Source organism: Vanacampus margaritifer, chromosome 13, assembly GCF_051991255.1.
Source record: "Vanacampus margaritifer isolate UIUO_Vmar chromosome 13, RoL_Vmar_1.0, whole genome shotgun sequence".
Lineage (NCBI taxonomy): Eukaryota > Metazoa > Chordata > Actinopteri > Syngnathiformes > Syngnathidae > Vanacampus > Vanacampus margaritifer.
The window spans coordinates 4,989,923-5,017,808 of NC_135444.1; the positions used below are offsets into that span (position 1 = coordinate 4,989,923).

Consider the following 27,886-nt stretch of genomic DNA (forward strand, 5'->3'; position numbering starts at 1 on the left):
CACTTACTTCTACAATTACCTGTACTTCAAAAAAAGGATTCATCAACAGTCAATTCCATACAGCCCACCAAATTATTAATAATCATTTGATTACTCAATTTAAATGGTTCATGTGGTACAATTTTGTTGACACTGATAGAAATGTGGAGGATGATGTGTTGTATGTCCGATTTAAGGTTTTTAAGTGACATTATCATTGTCCCTGAACCATCAACAACATTTTCTACACAGATCAACAACATCCGACAAAGCTGATAATGATACAGACTATTTTCATGGTCTATAATAAATAGTCGATTAGCTGGAACATTTCTCATATTTTTTTTTAGCATTTTGGCCAAATTAGATGTTACAACACGCTTACGTGAAAGGTTGTGTTCACTGCTTGTGCAAACATTGTCATCACCATCTAAAATTCGCCAATAATGCATATTTCAATTCAAGACATGATGGGATAGTCATAATTTAGTTATCTGATTGTATTTAATTTGTAGTTTTAATCCAATTTTAGTGGACAAAAATAAAGAGCAATTTCAGCCGATGCGACAAAATAAAGAGTAATTTTAGTTGACTTCATTGACAAGTTAGTCAAATGTTTTCCTTCAGCATACATTTCAGCTTTTAGACTTGTAACTGTAGTTTAACATGCAAGTCACATTTAACGCACCTGTGTCTTTATTTAATATTTATTTCAATAAAACATGTTGAACTAACAATGATATGCCGTCTTAAAACTTATTAGTTTTCACCTAAATTACAAAAAAATTTCACAATTGCCTGAGATAAATTTTACAGCTGCACAATTAATGGAAACATATTTGAAACATTAAATAAGGTGCAGGGAAGAGTGGTTATTTTCTCCCACCTGCGTTTCATTCCTTCTTCTGATTGGATTTTGTGAATTTTCATCACTGTGTTGTTTTTGTTTTTTAGTCATTGACAAAATTGTCAGTCAATTTAGTTATCTTCATCGTCTCAATGAATGGCTTCTATTTTAGTTTTTGTTTCAATTTCGTCTGGGGTATAAAAAAAAAATGTGAAGAAAAAGATGCAGAAAATTTTCCGGCGGCAAAATTATCACTGCCAGAGAGCATGATTGTTTTTCTGCAATCTTAAAACCGCTTTAGAAATTTAAATAGAGGAAAATGTATCTCCTATGGGATATCATCATCTAGACTGATTGTTTCATGAAAGGAAAAGCAAAAAGTCACTGCTCATACATTGCCTCATTCTTGACTCAATGTCTTTCCCACCCTTTCGCATACTTTGTAATCCAGCTCTGATGTCTTTTTTTTTTTGAGAATGTGCCATAATCCACCTTTAAAAAAAATATGCACCCTTCATTCTGTGTTGTGCTTGTTGTTAGCTGTTAGTGTCTAACAATCCCAAGTTGATTCTGTGAAGCAATCAGATGGCGCTGTGCCATGCCATGGTATTGCGGTCATGTGGTTTTCGTCACAACCCCACTCATCCCTATATTAACCTCAACCATGTTCTCCAAAATAAGAGTCCATGTCGCCATTAGGACTGCTGCCATTGGCTGCGGTTGAATGTTGCCTGGCAGTCGTCAAAATCTTCAGCACAAGACTTCACAGTGCACCCTGCTCCAGTGTGTCTCTGCAACCAACCCTGGATTTTGCAATCCCCACACACTGGTCAGGTCAGTCAGGGTGAAGAGAGAGAGAGAGGAGCTCTGTGTTTGCAAGAGTGTGGTTAAAGTGTAGCGCGCAGGTTGGACTGGCTTCCTTGTCTGCATTGAGGCAAACTGTAACCCAAGCTTTAGCTCACACGCTCAAAGCTTCTGGTTTCTCTTAACTCAGTAAAAGTGGAGTTTAGGCTCTGTACTAGACTGTCCCTCCCCCCAACCCATGGAAACACCCCCCAGATGAACACTGGCCCGTTTCCCCCCTTTTTTTTATTATCGAAAGTTCATTGCCGCGAATTGCTACGCTGCCACAGACATTATGTGTGTTAGTACATAACACATTTTTGTGTTAACTTTATTGTCTGTGTGTAAGTGCACATCTCAGGAGCTATGTGTGGAGCTGTGTTTGTGGTGCTGTAGAAGTAATTGTGGGTTGTGTATGAGGTTCCTTTTAAACACCTGACAGAATTTAATGGTGGCCTGATTAGGTGGGTAAGCGGTCAGTGGGTCACTCAGCAGTTTCCTGTTCCTCTTTTGAATCACAGCACTTTTGCTGGCACTAGTAATTATGGGATGTGAACAAAGGGCTTTAGTTACTTTCTGTGGAAAGAGAGGTTATTTTTAATTCAATCTCACACGCTCCAGAGTGAGCTCAACTGCAGGCTTTGCTCCTTTAATATATGTATGTATACCTTGCTTTTGAGTGATGTTCTTGTTTCACAGTATTTTCATTTCCCAAAGGTTTGAAAAGTATCAACTTTCACAGTAAAAGTTTTTGTTGTTGTCAGTAATTTGTTTGACAAACTGCTCCCATAAATAAAGCAGGTTTGTTTTCACAAAACTATTTTGATGTCAAAACTAAATACAATTTACACTCACAATGCAACAAACGACTTTCTAATTATATATTTGTATGTAAATGTGGAAAAAAATCGCACAAGGTTAAGATGTTGGATCTTCTAATACTCAATGTCCAATTTGAACTTTTTTTTAAATGTGGAAAATTCAAATAAATCCAGTTGATGCCATCATATAACCTTTTTTACATATCCAGACAATGGTTTGAGTAATATTTTAACTAACTTTCATTTAATATTATTTATGTTTAAAGTTATTAAATGTATATCGTAAGTAGGAAAGTATCGAAAATTCAGTCACCGAAAATGCCGAAAATGACATTTTTTATTCTTTTTTTGGTAGGTTTTTAAAGTGCAGTATTATGATTTAAAATTTTCAGTTTTTTGCATTGGTTTCCTCATTCTCGGTTTTGTCCAAGAATTTGTTTTGGTGGATCCTTACTAATAAGACTAAACAACACCAACATTTACTCTTCAATTGTGATGTTGCATGACAGAGACATAGTATACTCTGCATTTCCCATTATAAAAATCTAATTCTATATAATATTTCCCTCCCCTTCAGAGAAAGTGTTGCTGAGGAAGTCAACCTAACGTGACACACTTTTAAACATTTAACTGTGATGCAAGTGTGTACAAGAAGTTAACGGCTTCATTGTAAAACTTAGGACGTACCTCTTCCCATTAACTTTGATGATGCCAAGTATGTTAGTATCAAATTGATGTGTGGTGGAAGAGGGAAGTATTGTTAGCATAAGTCCCTGTGTGTTTAATATTGTGGTTGTAACTTGACTGTGTTCCCTTTGTGCAGCTGGCCAAGAAGATTCGGGAGAAGTTTAACCGCTACCTTGATGTGGTGAACAGGAACAAGCAGGTGGTGGAGGCCTCGTACACTGCACACCTCACCTCGCCTCTCACTGCAATACAGGACTGCTGCTCCATACCAACATCTATGATGGAGTGAGTAACAACTCTTGTTGCTTTTTCATCTCCCACTTTAGTGTCTGTCTGTCTGTCTGTCTGTCTGTCGTAATGTTCAATTTCAATATAAACATAACTGAGGGGCCATTTAATATGCCAGTGGGGTTGTTTGTCAGCTACAGCCACTTGGTTTTATATTCAACTGGAAGGCTTTGAGGTTAACCCTAACCCTTTCATTTAACCTACTAATAATTGAACACATAAACAAAATGTTTTTTTTTTTAAATTTTTTAAATAAACCTTCTAACAAGTATTTAAGCTACAGTGAACATTTCTGGTGGGTGGGGGGATCAATTAGTAGGTTAATTCAATATGTAGGGTTTCTTTCTGAATGTACGGACCAAAAATGCAATAAATCAATAAATAAATAAACAAAAGTGAAAATAAAAACTGATATAAAAATGTGATTCAAAAATTAAATACAAAAATTAAATATAAATGAAATAAAAACAACAAAAAATATATTTATAAATAAACACATGAATAAATAAAAGTAAAAATAAATACAAAATAAAGAAAACAAGATTAAAAAAATAAATATAAAAATAAATTTGGAAATAAATACAAAAACAAACGTAAATATAATGTAAATTAAATGTCAATCAATAAATAAAAACACTCTGCTCTCATATTTATTTATTTCATGCTGCAGATGCTGTCTGTGTGTCTTGGGTTGAACTATTTGCCAGTTGGTTGAGCGACATGTCAGTGTATGTTGGACTGACTGTTGTTTACTGGAACTTGTGTGAAGTTGTTGAGCAACTCAAGTCGCAAGTTATGGTGACAGTAGACATGATAGTTGTCCATTGCTAGAGCTCTCCATGCACGCCGGCCAGACTTCCTTGTTCGCCTGGAGTGAATGACAGAACACTCCACCATCGAAAGGCCGTTTGCCAACCCAAGACACATGTAGGACTGCCCCTTCATTTGAATAATTTTTCATGACACATTACATGCTGACAGCATCTGCAACATGAAATAAATAAATATGAGAGCAGAACCTTTTTATTTGATTGATATTTAATCTATTTATATACATTTTTTTTCCCACATTTATTTTTATATTTGGTATATTTTTTAGATTTTGTGTTTTGAGGTCTCATTTTTTTTTTTTTAACCTTTTGTTCATATATATATATATATATATATATATATATATATATATATATAGTTTATTTTATTTCCATTTATATTTATTTTTATATCCTTTTATTTATGTATTTATTTTGGGCATTTTTGGTCCTCCATTTAATGCACATTGGCTGGCCTGCGTTCATGTTTTGTAAAAATAGGGATTATTTTTATGAAGAGGACAGAAAAGGCTATCATTTGGACTGTGTTTGCTTGTACAATTTGTAGCACTAATACTAGTGGTAATTTGCCCTCGGGTATAGGCACACTGAAGGCACACCGTTACAGTCAGTCGCTTATTAAAGTGGACTGAAATCAGGTTGAAAGTGAAGCAAAGGAAGAGTGCTGCTTTCACATATAATCTACAGTGGTGCAGCTGTCGCCCATCTTTCATCCCTCTCACTCTCCATTTCTGTCTGCCTCCCCCGACTCGCCATAAGCAGTTATTGCTCTCTGATTGTTTGCTTTTGCAGTGCAAACTTCACTTGCTCCAAGGTCATCTCAGTCCCGAAGGGGGGAGACCGTCTGGCTCAGGACCAAATGGCCACCTGTAGCCAGAGCATGCACATGACATTGTCCATAGACAGGAGCTGATATTTATGTGGCTTGTGTTCAGTCTTAAAGCCATGGATTTACATCCTTTTGACAGTCAGGCTGAAAAAATAGTGACAGTAAATGGAGGGGGGCTTGAGTTGGAATGATGTGGGAACTCCGGGCTATTGGGGTACGTTGGACATAGCAGGGTGAAGTAGAGGCTGATAGGCCCAAAAACTTCAAAGCGTCTTCCTTGGGGGAGGGGGCAATGCGCTTTCATTTTAGTTTGCTCGTGCACGATTGTGAGATATGCACATGTGCGCGCACTTCCTTAGTTTTGCACATTAGAACAGCTTGCAAATTTAAGGAATGCATTTTTTGGTTATGCAGATAAAATTAGTTAAGTTAAATATATGATTTTAAATAGTGATTAATAGGATGCTACAATTTCCATTTCCATGGGAGAGCAACACGGAAAGCTTGGAGGTTTAATCTTTTTGTCAAATGACATTTTAAATATTGTTGGCATTTATGAGCCGTCATTATTTGTGGGTCACACAGGAAATCAATGCAAGTCTTAATGATTCCACCTTTAAAAAGAGCTTTTCCAATTTTAGGTGTCTGTATTTTGTCATTCTTATTGAGACAACAATTTGTTAATCACCGTATGAGTTTACTGAAAATAAAAAACAGCATGGAGTTAATAAAAGAAGGTGAAGGTGACACTCATTCTGTGTTAAATTAAGCTTCTGTGTCTTGGAGTATCTGTTAGATCAGTTTAGAAGGGGCTCAAGTAAGGATTCACAATATGTCACAATATATCAGTTAACGAGCAGGCAATAATTTTAGAAGACTATTGAGGTCACAGTGCTCAACTTTCAGTATTATGCTACAATCACTGTCTTCCCTTTACAATTGGATGTGCCTGAAAATAAAAAAGGATGTGATGTGTGTAAGAAAGCAGTCTCCAGGTGCTTTGTTTATTTTGGGTGGAAATGTGCATAGATGCAACACCTGTTGCGTGATTGCCATTTGTAATGGAATACATCAAATTGAATGCAGTCAATGTAATTGTCAATAGCCCAGCCTCAACCAATACAAATAAGACAAAACAAAAACTGTGTATGGGAATTTGGGAAATGACAAAAAACAAAAATTGGAAAATGATTTATTGCAAACAAGATGATATGCCCTAAAATTTTACTGTTTAGTTTTGTTTAATAGTAGTGATCTTAAAAGCATCCCTCTATTTGTAAAGAATGTTATAATAGTTCTGGCAAGTTCTTGTATTAATGGGATACGGTTTTGAGAAGTTTATATTCAATGTTGCTAACATCAGCAGTGTATATTGTCATTTATTTTGCAGGAGTGATTTTCCATTCTTACAATTCTATAACAATCTTTTTCAAACGTTTTTGGGCAAGATGAATTCCTAATCCGAGCTCCAGTTGTGTAATGTCACAATAAAAATCATTTATTTGTGTACTGAATGAATTGAATTCTGTATTGTGGCTGTTTCCACAAACCTCCGCATCCCTTGGACCTGCCGCTCCTGTGCTTTTAAGGGTTGAAAATCCACATTCATTTTAACTTGGGCTCTGGCGCAACAGTGTGCCGCTTCAATATAGATTTACTCCCAGGGATTTTTGATGTTCTACTCTGTGGGTGTAGTTTAATCTAATGTATAATACAAACATTGGAGGAAATGTAACATCCCAACATGATTGCTACAGTCTGTCTTCACAATCACGTGGAGACACCTGACTTCATTTGTTTGATGAGAAGATTCTGCTTAAAAATGTTGCCTCTTGCTGTGATCTTATTTAGTCCCCCGAAGAGAGGCACAGTCAATCTGAATACTTAAAAAGAAAAAGAAAAAGAAGTGCCAGTCATTTGCTCTGGTGCTCGCTATCTTGTACATCTTCAGGCTCATATCTAATTAGTGCATCAAGAACATTTCCCTTTTGGGAAGGTATGTGCAAATCAGTGCAGGATTTTCCATGAATTTTCTAAATTGACAGGTTTACACAAGCATTCTGCAGTAGCCGTGAATGCCAACTTTAACACAATTAAATTTCGTATTGTACAAAGAAAATTGTGCTGGAATATTTCAGTGCTTTTGTCTGGTGAGGCAAAAAGCGATTTTTTTGTTTTTCCGCCTTCATTAAGATTCCTGATCAGAATGGAAGCCCCCTCCCGGCTCTCTCTCGCTCTCTCGCTCTCTCGCTCTCGTTACACAGGTTTTGATGTTGAATTCAAAGCAGCTGCAAATGTATTTTTTATCTGGCGCACATTTTGCTGAGCGTCCTGCCCAACCTTCTATGCAAACCGGATTTAAGGAGAATAGTAATGACTTTGGCCTTATGGGACACTAAATGAGTGAAGTACAAACGCAAGCCGTACATCACAGCACCTGCCAATCAAACTGGGCCAGGGCTAGGTCGGCTAGCAGAGGGAGCCAATAAGTGTGTAGAGAGCGTGTGTTTTATGTGCACATGTGTGTGTGTGTGGCTGAGCTGGGGGGGAGTCGGACTGAAGCGATGGAAGGATCAAAGCTTGCAGCCTTGGTGCAGTGCAGAACAGTCTGCTTCTCTGCATACCTCCCCCTTTGTCAGCCTTTCATTCCAGAGATATGTGCTGTGGAAAGCAGTTAAAAAAAAAAAAGTTACATATACAAATAAGACATTAAAATCATCTGGAAAAAGTGCATATTTATTGGTATCTAATTTTTCAGTATTAGCATCAGCCATGTGTAGAAACACTATGCTGAAAGACGTACTGGCTGTTTTTGTCACCTCTTTAGCACATGTGGGTGTGCATACTGTATGGCCGTGTGTCACCGTCTTTCAGTCCCACTGTTGACGTTTCTTTGGCCCCCTTCTTCCATTCTTGGAATTCATCATGTGTCCGACTTTCTCTGTCTATAATTGCAGAGTTTTTTGTTGTTGTTGTTGCTGCCATTGCTTTTGTTGATAATTTAAAAAGCAGACCCTCCTGAAACTAACACAACCTAATCCTTGTATTTGTTCCCTAGTAACACATTTGCAGAATTCGTGGAGGGTTTTTTTGGGCCATGGAGAATATTGCATTTAAGTAAAGTCGTTTGCTGGTAAATCAGCCCAATACTAGGTGTTACTCCCTATGAGTTCGATCACAGCTCAATTTCATTCTTGGGTTTTAACAGACATTTAATGTTGTCCACATGTCTTTTACATGTGAAAGCATCACCCCAAAAATGCTGTCAGAACTAAGAAAAGAGCAAAAATAAACTCAATTAACACACAAAATAAAGGGGATTCACAATAAACAATTAAGAAGGCAAATGACAAACATTTACCTCTAGGGGTGTTAGAAAAAATCGATTCGACAATATATCGCGATATTACAGCGCACAATTCTCGAATCGATTCGATATGCGGCCGAATCGATTTTTAAACATCAATTTTTTTATGGGAATATTCAACAAAACATCTTACTTAGGGTTAGGGAAGAATGTTATATTAATGAAACATTAAGCCTTAATATTTTTATTTCAGTGCTGTTCAAACATGAAACAGACTTCAACCTGTTTGTTAAATGCAGTGGCTCAGTTATAAGCCTGAATTTCTAGATAAATAAATAGATTTTCATACCAATCTTACAGTGTACATGTGCAAGTTTACTGATTAGTATTTTCTAAATTTGAGTAAAAAAATAAATAAATCGCAATAATCAATTTATAGATTCGTATCGGGATTCATCGGTATCAAACCGAATCGTGACCTATCAATCGTGATACGAATTGAATCGCAAGGTATTAGGCAATTGACATCCCTATTTACCTCATTGGCCACATTCATTTAAAAGGTATAAATGTCCGGGAATCTTCTGAACAGAAAGCACGTAAACTGGACAAGCTCCTTCCTTGTCGTCCATATGTGCATCAATTAACAGTGCCCCTTAACAGCAACGTATGATGGAACAAAAAGCATGTTCTCCCTTTCAATAACGTTTTAAACCCAAATTAGATTATTTGAATATTATGACTTATTTAACATTTTTACATAAAATAAAGATTTTATTTATTGTCCTTTTCAACCAAATCTAAACTATGATATAAATCATTTAAAAAAGAAAAGTTGCCTTTGACAGCAGCTACACTAGGAACCTCAAGACTGTGGCGCTGAGTTTGTATTTACAAAGTATAAACAAGCAGTCTTTCATAAGAGTGCATCTCCAAACTTAAGTTCACGGGCCAAAGTGAGACTTGTAAAAAAATTTTTAACTGTATGTCCAAAAACAAAAACTGTTTATTTTTTATGTTGTACCTGGGAAAATATTTGTCACAGAGAATGTATTGGCATAATGTAGGCCAAATGCTAGAAAAAAATGCATGTGCAAGTCAATGCCATTAGCTTAGCATTATGGGAGAAAATGCTAAATCATTAGCATTTAGCCTTATCAGTATGTTCGAACATACTTGTAAATCCATTCAAACTTAAAGGTGCATTGTGGAGTTGAAAATGTTCATTTTCTTTTTCTACATCATGCATGCTCCACTAATGCCCAGATGAGTACAAAGAGCCCTGACCTTTTAACAAAGACTGCGCCTATCAGCTTGTATCTTCCCTTCAGTCTGGAGTGCTTGCCCCGAACACGCCACAGCTTGTTGAGGTGGGAGGGGTGGAGTGACGCCATGCACAAGCTTTACACAGAGGCTGCGGTTACGCTTTAGGCCAGAGGTGGCAGTCGCGAGTAAAAAAGTAACCAACCCCACAATGCAGAGTATTTGCAAATACGTAAAAAAAATTTTTTTCCTGTTCTCCACATTGGCAGTTCCATGCTTCCATATAAATGGTTTTCTAACACTAACTATAAAATAAATACTTGATGCTCAAGAAACCAACCCCACTAGAATCTAATTTGATTTCATACAAATAAATATGGATTGTAAATTGTCTATAGTAATCCTGTTACTGTCTAGGATAATCAATATGCAAATAATAGTCATATTAAGCATGGCAACAATTACAGGTGCGCTATTACATGCAATAATTTTTTTTAAACTTTTTTTTTTTTTGTGACTCAAGAGGAATCAGGTTTTGGTATTTTTATAGACATACTTCCCAATGGACCTTTCCAGCGTTGATTTGGATTATCTAATTACATAAAGAGCACTTTCTTCAAGTCATATGTATATCTGGGAACATTACTTTGTTGGGGAAAACACGTTTTGGGCAGTTTTCCATGGAAAATGTTATTCACGAAGAGTCATAAATCCTACTTTAATAAGAGGTCTGGGCAACAGATGAATGTAGCTTGAATGAAAAAACAGGGTATTACTTTTCACCAGATGTTTTCTTTAATTTGATTTAATTCACAACAAACCATTTTTTCTTGCCATTCATGCCAATAGTGATGTTGAAATCCTAACACATGCCCATTAGCACAGTAAGGGGCGCATGCAATACCTGTGAGTTGACTTTTATTGGACGTAAAAGTCTGGAGTGGTAAACCTGTTGGTGCTGAGAGAGAAGCCAGAGCCGCTACGCCAACGAATGGGTTTGGAAGTCTTCCATAAATTCTTCAATGTTGTGCCTGTTTGTGCCTCTTTTAGGTTTGATGGAAATTTCAACGCCAACGTGTCCAAGACCATCTGCTGTGACAGACTCTCTCCCACCGTCAACAGTCGAGCTTTCAACCCCGGAAGAGACCTTAACTCAGGTGTGTTTGTTGCACATTGCCGAGATGTTTTCTTGCACTGACCTGCATGCTTCTTCACAACTTGTCTTTTCTTTCATTTAGGGATATGTGCAAGTGGAGTGTAATGTAGTGACTGAGATGGAAATAATGAGCTGTGTGTGTCAGGGAGGATGTTGGAGTATGTTCTATTTTCCACTCCTGTTCTATACACTTCATTTGAAATCATTTTCTCAACAGCCTGACATCAAATGCACGTTCTTTGCCTTTGAACAGACTTGTTGTAATGATTTGTACCACCTGTTCTGTCTATCTATGTGTCCTCACTTTAAATTCCAATCATCGGGTTTAATGCTGAAGCTAATTATAATTTTTGCCAAAAATTTGAAGGTAAAATAGTATATTCCTAGAGATGCAAGTTGTTGTGCATTAGTGTAATCTACTTGCCAAAGTGGATGTTTACATGAGGCCCTTTTGGGTGCGCGAGAAAACTTTTAAAAATGTAGCACAGTTATTTTTTTCAATTGTATTGTTGTAGTCATGTGTTGATCATGTTATCTAAACATTGACTCATACAGATTGGATCCATTAGATGCTTTCCGAACTGCCTCACATATAGCCTTTGACAGTTTGAGACTTTCCCTGAAAAGTTTGGCTCGTAAATTGTACAGCCTTTTTTAAGATTCCACTATAGTTCAGAGCTCCTAATGGTGGGGTTAGTGGCATGCCAAAGTATTTAGTTCTCCACTGTACAGAGGCTTTTCATACACCTTCGTACACCTTCATTCCCATTTGTCATGTTTCACAATCTGTTTCTCCTCTTCTGCATCGCTCCATATTGTTCCAGACACGCAAGCCTGCTCTTCTCCCAACTAATCATTCAGAGTCCGTTACCATTAGCAGGGTTTTGTTTTTCTTGTAAGTCTCCCACGCTATGTTCAAATTACTCAAACGCCTCTTCCCCCTGCTAAGTTCGCCTTGACCCTCCTTGTGCTTTCATCGTATTCATTTTCTGCCATTTGTCTTGGGTCAATCCAAACAATTTGCTACAGAAGGAAGGCAGGAGAGATCATGGCAGCTAACCATGAATGAAGACGTCATCAAAAATACAAATAGCAGAAACACATGAATTCAGATAGCAGTACATAGAACGACCAGTAGATTTAAGAAAACTGAGTCAGAGTTCGCCATGATTAGATCCATCTTTTCACTTCCATTCATCCGGATTTTACTATCCTCTCAATGCTCGGCCATTACTTTGGTGGTGTGTGCATTGTATGTCAACATTATGTTACTCTGCAGTCATGAAAAAAATATGGATAATCTGTTATGGGCAAAAAGCACAGATTTCTCCCTCACTTCTCCATTAACTCTTTTACTGTCAAAAACGCTAAATGATGTTTTGTAAAAACCTACGGAGGAGAGCCAAAGATGTTAAAAGACGTTCACCAAGTTTTTTTTTTGTTTTTTTTTTTTGGGAAACGGGTGGAGGAAAGCCTTGGCCAGCTGTGCTGAAAGTATCAAGCAGATCTAGTTAGTATAATGCCTATTTTTGGGCACTAGATGGCAGCGATGACTCTCTTTGGACAAGATTGGGTAGGCGTCAGGAGAAGACGTGAGGCGGAGCTAGAGTGTTGAGGGGACAATGGCTGAGGAAGCCATAATGGCGACCGGAGCATTTTTTTCAAAGACGAAAAGCATCGACCAATGCTAAAGAGCACATTGATGACGACGACGATGATGATGGTGACTCCGAGGTTGACGCCGAAGTTGGAAGCGTTGACGCGGCGGCTATGATCACGTCATAAATCCTCACCGGCTAGCGATGCTAACGCCGGAAAACGCGGAGCACAACCGAGTACGCTCAGGTGGACGTTCAATCGGACGACGAAGAGTGCCCCGAGTCCAATGCATATTCATCGGAGGAGTGGGTACAGTCTGATCACGGAGAAGACACTGGTTATGGACTACGATGCCACCATAAATGGAGCGGATAAGATGGATCAACCACCCGGTATAGGAACTGAAGGACATAAGGAAGCCAGACGTAACGTCAACATATCATGATCCTGAGAGTAGACTTGATGGCAACATGGCCAAGCCCACACTGCGGTTTATACTTGCTATTCCCCGGGAAAAAAAAGCCAGCAAAAAAGTGTAGCGTCTGCAATCGCAGTGAAACTAATCTGTTGTGCAAATATTGCTGCGTCTCCTTGCACGCAGGGGAGTGTTACAAAAAGAAAAACTGTATTTGAAACATCCACACAATTGTAAATAGTACCACGGTTGCACACATTTGTAAATAGTTTGCGAAATTGTTTTGTCAAATTGTTACACTGTTGAATGTAAATAAACGTATTTTGCTATCCAAAAACACTTTTTCATTGTTGGCGGTAGTGTTTTACAGAAGTAAAGCACATTTTAGGTGTTTGTGGCATCATTCATGAAAAAAAAAGGTCTCAAATTCACTAGAGTGCATGGAATAATATCGTTTCACCAAAAGCTTGATTTCTCCGTTTTTTGTTTCAAAACAGAGCATTTGGGTGAAACTAACCATTTTCTATTGTTGATTACTGAAAAACGGAATAAGGTAGAAACAAACTTTGAGAGTCCAATCTTTCATTTGGTACTATGTGTGTTTCCATAGTCCAAACACAACATTTTCTGTGGACCTTGAAAGATCAGTCAAAATGCTTAAATCGGCTGGCACTGACGGCATCCCTTTTCTGAAAATGTCTGGCAGTCAAAGAGTTAAAGTTCAGTGTTCAGTTCATCTGCAGTCCACAATTGTAATATAAAGGATTGTTTCTCTGTGTTAGCTGGAATTTATAAGAGTAAATTGTATGTCACCAAATAGGAGTGGGAGATATGGCCTAAATATTATATCGCGAAGAAATTTGCGGTGATGATATTTTTTACAACATTGGTAATAATTACTGAACAATAGATTTGTAATTAGTGCGTTGGAATAATAGAACTTTTATTGCTACACAATATTTAAGCCACCTTTTTTCCACAATTGAAATGTGACCAAAGTGCAAATATAGCAAACGTAATGGAATGAAATGGAAATAAAAACAGGCCAGGTAGTGTTTACCCTGCGAGGTCTAATTGTAACATAACCGCTTAAAGCACATTTACTTAGCAAATACAGAGAACAGAACACAAACCTTCAGAAGTCAGTGACAAATTGCATGAGTCAAGAAAGTCCATTATTTTTTCCTGTGTGGTTGATCCTCGTGTTGTAGAGGCAAAAACAAACAACAAAAAAACGATACGGTAGCAGCCAGTCTGTGGCGTCATGCTCTGTACATCGCAGGCAAGTGTGTTGTTGAAAAATGTTTTCCCTTGCGACAGTTTAGGCAGTGGTTATTTTGCTGTAACCGGCAACCCTCCTGTGAGCGTTATTTTGCCGTGAATGTCTCTAAATGGTAAATAAGAGGACCGAGAAAATGCCATGATTGCTTGGAGACATTACTAGCGGGTATGAACAATGCGAATGTGCATGTTTATGCCGTTGCGCAACAGCAACGCGCACGCCGTCTCGTCGAGAGCACGTTAGTTTAGTGGCCGGTTAGCAAAGCAAAGTCACGTCAACTATATGGCGAGTTACCGATCACGGTAAAATAACCACAGCGGATTGTTTATCTTGGCCAAACAATACGCGACCGCTTCAGTATTATCCAACCACAGTCTGTTTTTTTTCATAAGAAGTGCATCTAATCAAGAGTGCTCCAGTAATGAACATTTGTTCACGCCAAACAACACAAGCTGTTTCTTTCCATGCCCTTCTCGCGTGCTTGCTCATCCTCTTAACTTTAATGGCAACAGTTGACATGCACAAATTTGCAAACGATTATATTTTTTGCATCATATCTGACCTCTTGTCACCAAACAGCCTCTGCACGACAAAGCTCACTCCCACTTTGCCGACAGAACTGGCTGCAGCTCACAGCCTCACACGTTCTGACATTTTTATGCTGTACGCATGTACGTCCAAATAGACACAAAGACGTATGATGTTATGCATTACGCATCACGTCAATTTCGGGAGATTTCAGTTGGAACACCCCTATCACCACATATACATTTCCTTTTTAGTCCTCTTCAAGGGCATTTCAACATCAGCCAGCAAGCAGACAACAAATAGTTAAAATTTTTTGGTTTGCCATGAGTTTCAAACCTGTGAACCGTTGGATCCAGAGCCCGATCAGTCTCAACTGATGAGCAATAATAATGCTAACGTATCCGAGCAACAGGAATTTTTGACTGTTTAGCGTCTCTCGGTTGGCTGTTTACGTCTAAGGCCTAAATACACCAATCCAACGTCTGGAGTCGGACAGCGTTGGACTGACGGCATGCGCCGTTTGATCAGTGTATAAATTACTGTTGTTAAGTCGGATCGATTTGGAATACGTCGGGGGGCGTTTTCAGCAAATTCGACATTGGCGTGTCGGGGCATTTGATCTCTGAGAGTGGCTGTTGGCTAGCAAATCAGCGCACGGAGCAAGAAGGGGAAGTGACGAACGCGAATAAACAGTACTGATGGAAAGTCTGGACCATTTTTTCCCCCCACTCATTTTGCGCATTGTCATCCGCATGTACCCTCCGCATTTGAACGTACAATGTCTGTCTGGACAGAAGATCGAGAAGATGAATTTGTCTCTTTGGTTCAGAGAGACCGGCATTGTATGTTAAAGGGTATGCAAACAAAAGGTATGAAAGCCAAACTTTGGCATGACATGGGGACGCGACTGGATATAGCAGGTAGGATTTACTTTTATATACGATACTGTGCAAAAAGCCGGAGGGTTTCATTCACGTGGGAGGACATCATGAGAGAAACAGTAACCGGTACGCTTTGTTTACGTTTTTACATCCCGCCCCCATAAAGAGGTTTCGTGTTGCTGTTATAAATAATGACTACCGCCACCAATTGTATGGATGGGAATTACTTCTCGCGCATGCGGTGTCTATTTACAACATTTTTCTACGCGACGTGCCGACGTCTGGGCCGACGCGTGGCGTTGGTCTCATTTGCCTGGCATCGGATTGGTGTATCAACACCTCATTGCTCACCTCTCATGCCGTCTGAGCAACAAATGAAAGAAAGTTTGCGAACTTGGATGCTGGCCGAATCTGAGAGACGAGCTACTTGTAGCTTAGCACTAGCTAGGATTAGACTAGTATAGTGCAACGGGGATGGATTTAAAATGGGACCAAAAAGTAAAAGGAAAAAAAAACATTTTGGGTTTTGCTTGTAGGCCAGGTTAGTGTGCGGGATCCTTGACGTTAAAGTAAGTTATTTTAAACAGAAAAGGATTTTTGATTTGTTAATTTGAGTTGATTCGGTACTCAGTCGCTAATAAACATGAATGACAATAGCGAATGCGTAGTCCAGGCACTACTAGAATAGAAATGCAGAACAAATGCTCAAGAACTACAATTGAGCAGTATTACACCAAAGCTGATTCATATTTATCAAAATAATTAGGGTTGAGAATGTGGTCATTGCTGGAATGATATAAAACAGTGATTAAATCAACTACAGTAGACAAGATAAACATTTTTAACCGTTTACATGGTACCCCAGTTTACGAAATTCAAGAGAAATAGCAATAGAAATGTTTTCTTTTATATTACTGTCCCTTATATTTTAATCCAAATGTTTTTGTAAAATGGCATCAGTTTGTACCAAATTTTATGCTTAAACAGATAGGATAGTTGTTTGCTGTTGGCTGGCAAAGAAGAAGAAGAGGAATTGCAGCCTTGTATGATTTGTGTTTATGTGCGAATGTGGCTTGTAAGACTCCAAAACGTTCTTTAACCGCAGCAACCCCTACAACAGTTATGCAAATAATGCAGAATGACAAAACTACAATAATTGCTGGCATTGGACCAAATCCTCATAAGTTACAATTTGGTAAATATAATATTTGTTAAAAATATATAAAAAAATTGGTCAGTCCACACGTGGGTGTCATTTTTACTGTAGTAAGTGTTTTTTTTTTTGATGATGCAATGTTAATGGTTGAACAAATCCGTCGTTTTTGGGATCTACTAAAAAGTGACTATTAAGGAGCTATATGGTAATATACTATCACAAAAGAAATGTGCAAAATTAGCAAACATTTGCAAAATGCCTCTATGGATTTGTGCGCAGGGTTATAATAGTTGTTTTTAAATTTGAGTTTTTTAGTTTTAGTTTTTATTTATTTATTAGTAGTTTTTATTAGTTTTCTTTCCCCCCGAAAAATGCTTAATTTAAGTTTAGTTAAAAAAAAAAAAACTATTTTAGTACTAGTTTTAGTTTTTCTTAAATATAGAATGTTGGTTGAGTGCAAGATATATATATTTTAAAAAAAATGTCACTAAGTATTATGTAATAAATTAAACAAACAATTCTCAAGCGACAGTTTGACCTTCGTTCTGTACGGACAGCAGTACTAAACTAAACTAAATATTTTAAATGATCCTTGAAAGCTCATGTCAGGAGGGAAGAAGCTATTGGAATGTCTGCTGGTTTTAGTATGTATAGTTTGATAGCGCCTACCCGGTGGAAGGAATATTTGGTCAGCCAGCCTTTTTTTCCATATCAGAGCAGTAAACTCTGGAAATCTGTGAGTTTAAAACATTAAAAGTTGGTTGAAAATGAGTCAAAACTGTGCCCATATGCAGTGAATGAATGGGGGGAGTAAATGATCAATCAACAAGCGTGGTTGCACTCTATTATAATTGATTTATTTATTGTTAAGGGATTTTAGATTGTGAAAAGCTCAACCAGGGACAACGGGAGTTGTAAATTAGCATCTGCTAAACTCTATATGCTCAACATCAGCTGCAAGCTTTGTTTTGTAACTGTCTAATTGCAATGTCCCTGTCAAATAACCTAATAAACTGAAAATGGAAGAGGTGGTGACCAGCATGTGGAGGGTCCAAGAGAATTTTGCCGGCCCTTGTCTTAGTTTTTGCTGCCTGTAAGTTTTCAAGAGTGGGAAAGGAGATGATGATCTGATGATTTGTTCCAGATTCTTAGGTTCATCTGTACTTTTGCGGCAAATTCCGTTCGAGCTTTTCTATTGTTCTTGTTAATGAGTGTTTTGAATCTGCTTGTTTATCATCTACACTCTTTGGTCATTTTTATGACCTCCACTTCCTCTGGAGTTTTTTTGTTGGTCACCATTTCGCATACAGGGGATTCTTTCTCTCTCCTTCCCAATTTACAAACCTTCACACTCTTTGCGAACATGTTTATGCTTCCTTATCTAACCAGCAGCACAAACTTTGCAGTTCTTACCACCAGATATGCATTAAATCTTGGAGTGTATTTATTTACCCACTTTGGAGGGTAATTCAGTTCAGAATCCTTGCACAACATGGCATGTATTTTCGGAATGACACCAGACATCATCAATCCCATAATTCCAGTTGTCTTCTCTGTGCAGTGTTGGCAGACAATCTTAAATCCAACCCAGGGATCAAGTGGCAGTACTTCAGCTCCGAGGAGGGCATCTTCACCGTCTTCCCGGCCCACAAGTTTCACTGTAAAGGAAGTTATGAACACCGCAGCAGGTAGAACACAAACTTTCTTAACTTTTCTTTCTGTGGGCACTGTCGGCCATACTTGTCTTCTTCTTCCTCACACTCTGCCTTCCTCAGTCAGTCGAAGTAGAAATCTTAGTCCGCCTTTCCTTCACCATCTTCATGCCTCTTCCTCTTTCTCACCCATTCACCTTCATACCAGTTGCTGGGGGCCCAGGCGGCATGTTGGCGGCATGCTCCTTGACCAGACAATGGCAGGAATGTGACTGGGTACCACTGCAACTCAGTAGAATTTCACACCTCCACTGTTGTGGTTTTTATTTGACTACCACTGAAAGACATCTCTTTCAATTCCATCCTTTACCTTTACACATGTTTTTTTACACTTGGGTGACAAAAAAGGTGCCTTGACAATTTTCAGTCATGTCTTTTGTTTTTGTTGGGGCTTTTAAACTGGCACATATCTAGTGTGATTGTGTTCCTTTTCTTGCTTTGAGGGTGGATGTAGCTTTGTGAGTATATTACTCCACTTCTCCGCCCCATGTTATTGTCCACAGACCACACACACCGAGCTAACCCCCTCTAGCCTCCGAGATCCCTTCTATCCCACCCAGCACGTGCTCACCGACACACACAGCGACACACACTTAGAGGAAACCATAGAATAAATAAGTTAAAAAAGAAAATGGTTAACAGGCGAGGTTACTGTCTTTGTACAAACAAAAGCACTGCAAAGATACGTTATGATGCTGCTAGGTTGCTAACATATAGCTATTGGAGTAATGGATTTTTGTTAAGATCAAGCCATAAAGTTGTGATACACAGTGACACTTCACTGTGTGTGTGTGTGTGTGTGTGTGTGTGTGTGTGTACATACTACATTGTGAGGACCAAAAATCTGTCTTTAACGAACAGATTGAGGAATTTTTTGTCAAGAAGTAAAAACCACCGCTTAGAATTGTGAAAAATGTTAAGATTTTTTGAGTCATTGTGCTATTTAGATATGATTTGAATGAATGGGTTATTAATCGCACTTTGCTAAACGTTGTTGACTCTGAATTGTTTTTAGGAAATGCATGAGATAGAATTACATTATAAGCAAAGCAGCGGCAAATATAATGTTTTCACTGAGTTTCAGAATCACTGAGTAGGGAATCAGGATACTGATATGGCTTTGTGTATTTGTGTGTATTTCCCACAGGCCTGTATATGTTTCGGCAGTGCGTCCCCAGTCTAAACATGTTGTTGTGATGGTGGATCACGGCGCGTCTGTTACTGAAACTCAACTTCAAATTGCCAGAGACTCAGCATTGGTTATTCTTAATGCAATAGATGAACATGACAAGGTACGGAAAGCAATTTTCCATGTTTTTTTTTGTGTGAATTATTATTTTTTTTTTGCAAGGCCCTATACATCGTTACTGTTGAATTCATTATCATTATGAAAACAAACATGTTGATGGCATGGATTTTGCATCACCATGGTTATTGATATAATTTTGATTCCTGTCAAGATCGCCGTTCTGTCAGTGGCAGACGTGGTCCGCTCCTGCTCTCTGGACCAGTGCTACAAGAGTTTGCTTTCTCCGGCCACCAGCGAGACAAAGAGAAAGATGAGCACCTTCATTTCCAACATCAAGTCCTCTGATGGCACCACACAACATGCAGCGGGCTTCCAAAGGTCTTTCCAGCTTCTCAGAAACACCAGCAGCCTCAGCAAGCAGAGCACCAGTAAGGGAATGGACGCACTCAAGGACTATTAACTTAACAAACAAGCTTCTTTATCTGATGTTTGTGTCCTTGTCCTACGCCAGCCACAGACATGGTTATCATCTACCTGTCCTCTGGGATTACATCTCGAGACTCATCAGAGCCGGAGAAGAAAGCCACCCTCAGTGTGGTCAAAGAAGAGAACCGACACTTCAACAATTCTGTCATGATCCTCACGTATGCACTCATGAATGGTGAGTTCACTTAGCAGACCTTAGGAAAACACACATGCACTTCCAAAGTATGTTCCACACAAAGGGGGAGCTGTCATAAGCCTAATGCGAGGAGAGTGTTTGTTCACTTCATCACGCTATTAGCTGTCATTTCTTATCTGAACTTCTTCAAGCTTTCGGGCCTGCTTATGCTAGGTCAGGGCTCAGCAAACTTTACTGTCAAAAGAGCAACTTAAGGGGCAAATAAATGACCAAAAATCTGCCTGGAGCTGCAATGCATTTGAATATTGTGATTGATGAAAAAATGTGCTAATGTTAGTCTAATGTACTGTAAGGAAGTAATTAGAGTTGCGCCACAACAGAAAAATATGAAGCATCCAATACTTTGAGATTCATTTTCTTCTACCTTCCGTCTTGTGTTTTTGGCTTATTTATTTGTTTGTTTCTTTATTTTGTGAATTTTCATACTTAGTTTTTCATACATTTTTAGACTTTACTAACTTTCTGTCCAATTTCAGCTTTTTTGGGGGGGCAATTTTATGGATGTGGCAATTTTCTGCCTCTTCTTCCTTTTTGGACATTTTGTGTCTGTTTTTTGACATTTTTCTTCCTATTGCTGCTATTTTCTGGCATTTTTGCTAATTTTGTGGACATTTTATGGTAATTTTAGGGATTTGTTCTTTTGTTTTTGGACATTTTATGGTTAGTTTTTGAACATTTTTTGTTCATGCTTTTCTGACTTTTTGGGCAATTTTGTTTATATTTTATGGTAACTTTTGGGATTTATTCTTTTGTTTTTGGACATTTTATAGTTATTTTTCAAATGTTGTCTTTTTTACCTTTTTTTTTTTATATATTTTTTTAATTATTATTATTTTTATTTTTTATTTTATTTTTTACAAATTTTCTGACCTTTTTTGCAATTCCAAAGACATTTGATGGTGGTTTACTGCCTTTTGTTCTTTTGTTTTTGGACATTTTGTGGTTACTTTTTGAGTTTTCTTTTCTGCTTTTTTTAATGATTAAATTTTCTAACATTTGGGCAATTTCATTGATTTTTTTTGGGGTACATTTCTGCTTTCCCTCCTAACTTTTTTGGGCATTTATAGGTATTTAAAAAAACAACAGCAGCTTTTTCATCTATCGTTTCTCTCTCTCTCTCTAATTATATATATATATATATATATATATATATATATATATATATATATATATATATATATATATATATATATATACCAGTAATGTGAACATTTGAAGAATATTTTATCTATAAATATGTAAAAAATCCACAGGGAGCCACAGTAGAGGGACTAAAGAACCACATGTGGCAGACCCCTGTGCTAGGTTAACACAAGAACTACTCCATCTCCTCACGATTGACTTTATTAAGATTTATTAATCCTTTATTAGAGTCTTTGTAGTGATTATAAATCACAGAGGTACGTTTTTCAAGATACGAGCTGTGGCTTGGTCAATTGGTCAATTTGCTTTGTGTTGCATGCCAAAAATGAACTTATCAGAAACCTTCAAAATAGGCCATCGTTCGAATTAGGGGGAGGGGGAAAAAAGGCCACGCTCACCGATGCACTTTATTTGAACGGGACAAGCGGACACACAAATTTAAAATGAAAGCACTCACAAAGAGCATGAAGACACCAACACTGAACTAATAGTCAAATGGGGCTTCTACTGTTACTGTGTGCTACATTTTAAAATGAAGTGCTATTTGTCTTAACTCTGATCAGTAATACATTTTTTCATGTTTTATTTCCTTAGAACTTAAAGCTCCTTAGGTATAGTGCGAAATTACACAAATGCTAAATAAAGTAAGGCTAAATAACGACTAATGTATTACATTAGAAGAAATCATGTAATAGCAGCAGCAGAAGCAGACTATGATAAATCTGCTTCCTGCATGTGAAGACAGGAGGATAGCGAAGTGCTCAGAAGCCTCAAAGGCCTTTTTGTATTTCTTTGTACGTGATTCCTTTTCCTATTTTATTGTCCTTGTCTGTCCACGTGGCCCTTCTAAGTGCCATCCCCTCTCTGCAACACACACATACACTGCATGCATTAGCAAACAAATAATTTTTGCACCCGGGAATGTAAATGAGGTACATCTAAGAGGGGAGCGAGTGAGACTTCAAAGGATGCATGGCTCATTGTGCATGTGTGTGAGTGACAGAAGACCTCGCCAATTTCAAGAGGGCCGGGATGAAAAGGGAGCAAACATCTATCATCCTGAGTTTTATTAGCGATGCACGTGCTGCTGATCGCTCAGAGATTCTCAGTTCTGGTTTGGGAGCAATGCTGCCTAAAACAGCCACTGAAGGTCATCATTTAATATTTTCTAAATATTTGCTTTGAGTCTTTGAATATCTTGGCGTTTGCATTCTTTTTGGGCTGTCAGCAAGAGTCCCCCTTTTGTGTCGATTTGACATTGCCGCCCGTGATGACTTTGCCTCGTGTTAGTCAGCCAGCACGATGAGCCACAGACGAGCCTTGGCATTAATTAGGGATTCTTCGGTAATCCTGTCAGTGATTGGATTGTGGCAGACATTCTGCACTCCGTCCGAGGTGCCAACTGTTCCAGGTGACAGCTGCGGGCCAGCGGTGGTTATCCCGGCTACATGAAATGACCTTTAAAGGCGTGAGATAAGACTTGGCTTGACTGTAAGATTAACACAGTCTGCTAGATGCTTACATTTGACGCATTAGTTGCCCAGATCATGAGATTTATGCATATGGTAATAATCTAGATGGAACATTTTGGTGTGATTACCACTGCTGTGTCCCGCCCCTCTCTCTGCAGAGGGAATAACAGGTTTGAAGGAGCTGGCCTTCTTGCGAGACCTTGCTGAGCAAAATTGGGTGAAGTATGGCGTCGACCGCTTCCCTTTAGCGTCGTCATCTGGATCAGCCGCAGCGCCCGTGATGCCTGTGGTGAAGGGCAGCATGATGGTGCTCAACCAGCTCAGCAACCTGGAGACAACAGTGGGCCGCTTCTATAGCAACCTGCCCAACCGCATGATCGACCTCGTCCACTTCAGTCTGCCCTACGCTGACCCCATGGGAGACGGTGCGTGATCAAGACCTGACTCAACAACCTGGCGGGAGATATTACCCTTATGTTGATCATTTAAGATTTGTGATTGGCTAAAATACATTTATCTGTAGAGAGTAGTGATACATTTAAAATTTTACACATCACAAATACAATGTCAAATGTTTAATGTAAAAATGTCAAGATATTTTTTTTCTTTACCTACCTAATTGCTTAAATGACAGTCCATTCCATTTTATAAGTAAACCTACTCGTCTGTTGAGAACAGGCAGCACATTTATATGTTTGTGTTTTAAATGACAGCGGTTGCAGATAAACCAAAGCACGAGATAAGATGTGACTGATTTGAAATGCTGCATATTGTGTGCATTCTCTCTTTCTCCAGGCTTTATTATGACTGTGAGTCGGCCGTGTTATTTCGGGAACCTGCTCCTGGGTGTGGTTGGAGTGGACGTGAACCTGGCCTACATTTTGGAGGATGTCACATATTATCAAGACTCTCTGGCTTCGTACACCTTCCTCATTGACAACAAAGGTCAGTCCAAACCAAGTCTGGAAGGACCACATTTAAATAAATGTTTGATTATAATTATTCTTTAAATGTTTGCATTGGTCCTCAGAACTTTTAACCTACTTTTATTACTCAATAATATCAGTCAAGGGCTGCAGATTTGTAACATTGAACCACTGTTGTCTTTTTCAAAGTCTCTTTCTTCCCTTATTGCTATAAATATGCCATCAAATTACACAAAATTGCCTTATTAATGAAGCAGCTCCATAAACATGACTATTAAAGTTATTAGCTGACATTAAACCCACACTGTACAATTTAGGAACATACTCACTCAGGTCTCCCCCGTATTTATGTGGATTTGTTTTGTTTTGTTTGTTTGTTTTTGTCACATCCTCATCCTCGTGTGATAAGCTCTAGATACAGTATGTTGCAAGTAAAATCATGGCACTATCATGCTCAACACTGAGTCGCAAGCTACAAAGAGTGCTTGTTAGCTGGCGCGGCTAAAGATTATCCTCTCCTATAAGTAACTAATCCTCACTTCCAGTCTCAAAATGACAATCTTTCTTTCTAAAATGTATTTAGCTTTGCTAAGGGAATGCATTTGTTATTTTTGTTAAATTTATTTCATTACATAGAAGAAAAAGTGGGCATATGTTTACATGAAAATGCACAATTTGAATGAAAAGTAGCACAGATAAATCAAATTATTTTGCCTTTTTTTTTAATTATAAAATAATAACTTTTCACATTGAAATAAGTTGATATTTCCATGAGCATTTTTACACTTTTAGGTACTGTGAAGGTATTCAATTTATAGACCATTATATACATATGCATATATGATTCTTATACAAAATTTGACAAATTTTCTCTATTTTCCTTGTACTCAATACTCATGTATATTATGGTCCCCTATTTGTGATTTTTTATTTTTTTTTAAATGATGTCGAAATTACGGTACATGCACTAATTAGCGTTACATCATCCAGTGCTTTGTGTGAATGGCAGAGGAACACTTGTTTTTTTCAAACATGTGGAAGAACCATTGCTCAAATTTCAGTTGCTCACCAAATGTCTTTACTTTTTTTTGTTAGAAGTTCAATTGTGAGATCCTCTCTTCCAATCAGATTGTTCTGACGCCATCCCAATACTGCTGCTAGCCTCCAGGGGCCGTATTTGCATAGGATTTGAGCTTTGAGATGCTGTTTGATGTAATAAAAATAATTTCTTTCTGAAGCACTTTGGAGAGCATATCATCATCATTCACATGCATTTGGTCAGGGCATTCAAAAAAAAAATACTTTTTTTTTGGTTTTCAATAAGCACATTTTAATGAGCACGTTTGCTTTTCCCAGGTTATACCCTGATGCACCCATCACTAACGCGGCCCTACTTGATGACCGGGCCTCCTCTTCACACAGACATTATCCACTATGAGAATATTCCTGGATTCCATGTTGTGCGACAGAACATCCTCAAGTGAGAATAGCTGTGGAAGTTGAAAAAGAAAAGTTTCTGCCCATGATGTTATTGATGAATGCTGTGCATTTCCTGCAGCCTCCCGTTGGGCAGTCAAGTCATCGCGGTTCCAGTGAACTCATCTTTGTCCTGGCACACGAACCGGCTCCGAGACAACAGCAGAAATGCATACAATGTCAGCTACGCTTGGAAGCTGGTAGGTGTTGCAGGAGAATTACATTTTGTACTCACTTTTTGGCTCAGTGGTACATTTACTACTATATTACTACTATTTACATTTATTACTTTAATTCTGTTCAAGATGAAAGTCAACCCGCCCAAAAAATCTAGACAATAATATGTTTTGCGCAGCTCCGCTAGTCTAAGTACGGTATTCTGGTTAATATTTTGTTTGTGGAATATGATTTAAGCAGTCAAATCCAGCAGTTTTTAATCAATATCAGAAGGCAGCCATTTTTCTTGTTTGCTGTTGAGTGAAAATGACATCACAGTTGCTCAGGTAACAACCAATCACAGCTCAGTTTCAGAAAACAGGTGAGCTGGGATTGGTTGTTGCCTGAGCCCTGCCTGAGCAACTGTGATGTCATCTTCAGTTGACAGCAAGTGGCAAAATGGCCGCCCCTTGAGATGGATAAAAATGGCTGGATTTTGCTGCACAACTCGTAATCCATAAATGTAATATTAATCAGTATGTCACGTTTAGACTAGTGTCAAAGATAACATATTGTCAAGAAATGTTTAAGGTTGACTTCGCTTTGAAGAGATGCATATGTATAATATAACCGACTATCTTGCCTTTTAGGTTCAGGACACGTCGTTCATCTTGTGCATCGTGTACGTGCAGCCAGAGATTACAGTGAAACAGCTCAAAAACCTGAACACGGCACCCAGCTCCAAGCTCCTGTACCATCGTTTGGACTTACTGGGTCAGCCCAGCTCTTGCCTCCATTTTAAACAGCTTGCCACTGTTGGTAAGGCCAAGATAAATTCCTCACGACTCACCAGATTTTTGTTTTTGTGTGTGTGTTCTGATGTCAGCGCTGAAAACCTCTATGTCCCTTTCTTTGCCTTTCTCAGAATCCCCCACAGTGATGCTGGCAGCTGGTAGCTTCTCATCTCCCTATGAGCACCTCAGCCAGCCAGAAACAAAGCGCATGGTGGAGCACTACACAGCCTATCTGAGTGATAACACACGGCTCATCGCCAACCCAGGCCTCAAGGTACACAACAACAAAAATGCATGCAAACGATGCCTTCGTTAACGTTGTTTGAAATACAAATATTTATATTCATGACTCATACTGGCAATAAATATGCGCCCGCAGAAGAGAGAGAGATTTAGTAGAGTGTTTCTGTATTAGGTAATGAAGCTCTGCATCTTTAAGGAGGGGACAAAACCCCCATGTGGTTTTGGCAGTCTGTTTGCATTCCTGGTGTGGGGGTGCTGGGGTGTAAGCGGTTTGAACTCAACCACACTTGCAGTTCCGATGCCCAGGCCTGTCTTAAGGCCCCCTCATATGACCAATCACCCCTTTCAGACGCTCTTAAAAAAATAAAACACACCAGCAGTGTCAAATGTCACATGGGCCAGAACTATCCTAGTCCAAATCATGTGACGATCACTTATCGCTTCAATAAATTCTGATTGATGCACTTGTGATGGAAGTTTTAGGAACAAAATAAGCCTACTGCACATAAAATGGGGTGCAACTGTATTTTAGGACTAGTCGCACCAGTTTAAAAAAAAAAAAAGCATCATAAAGAAGAATAAAACATAAGTGGCTCTGTATAATTATTATTTTTTTATTAAGGGAAGTGTATGTTACAAAGACTGAGACCAAGAAAAGTAGAGCTCAGACTCACGCCCAAAATTCCCGTTCCCTAGTCGTGTTGATGACAACAAATGTCCCATCCCGCATTGTGGCCAAAGTTAGAATCCTGGTCGCTTATCACGCCTTTTGATGCTCAAGTAGTATTCATGGCAACTAATGTGTGGATGTCATTAGTTTTCTGTTCCCTCACATGACAACAAATAAAGAGACCCAGCTAGCTCGCTAATTTAGCATGTAGCATACACAAGAACAAAGATATACTGCACAGCAAAAAGTGCAATAGCCAACCAGGATCCTACTATTAGCCACAATGCGACACAGGATTCTCTTTATGGTAAGCCGTTTTAAACTAAAATGAAAAACTTTTCCATTGTTAGACGCAAAAGTTTCTATTGTATGTATGTAAGTTTTGATGTCCAGGTGGTGTTAGGACTTTATGTATTGTATATTTAAAATAATCTTAAGACTGGTCTGGCCTCCTTGGTACAAAAATGGGCTGAATGTTCCTTGTGAAAAAAAGTTTGACATCGCTATAATACAATTATGAGATATTCTTGGGGCATTTAAAGGGAGCTTATATGATGAATATGTGACCTGTTTTTGTTAAATATATATATATATATATATATTTTTTTTTTTTAACTGTTTCCTGAAATAAATGTCCCTCGCAATCACTTGT

At 38.4% G+C, this 27,886-nt stretch overlaps 1 protein-coding gene across 1 annotated transcript in view; it reads left to right on the top strand.

Annotated features, from left to right (window-relative positions):
* Nucleotides 1-27,886, top strand: part of cachd1 (cache domain containing 1) — an 89,779-nt gene that overhangs the window by 35,378 nt on the left and 26,515 nt on the right. Inside the window, exons 3-14 of the mRNA XM_077584664.1 lie at nt 3,314-3,462; nt 10,745-10,851; nt 18,273-18,399; nt 19,571-19,715; nt 19,884-20,100; nt 20,184-20,333; nt 23,128-23,394; nt 23,765-23,914; nt 25,252-25,375; nt 25,454-25,571; nt 26,178-26,346; nt 26,453-26,595. Coding sequence (XP_077440790.1) covers nt 3,314-3,462; nt 10,745-10,851; nt 18,273-18,399; nt 19,571-19,715; nt 19,884-20,100; nt 20,184-20,333; nt 23,128-23,394; nt 23,765-23,914; nt 25,252-25,375; nt 25,454-25,571; nt 26,178-26,346; nt 26,453-26,595 — 1,866 coding nt within the window. The remainder of the gene's footprint in view (nt 1-3,313; nt 3,463-10,744; nt 10,852-18,272; nt 18,400-19,570; nt 19,716-19,883; nt 20,101-20,183; nt 20,334-23,127; nt 23,395-23,764; nt 23,915-25,251; nt 25,376-25,453; nt 25,572-26,177; nt 26,347-26,452; nt 26,596-27,886) is intronic.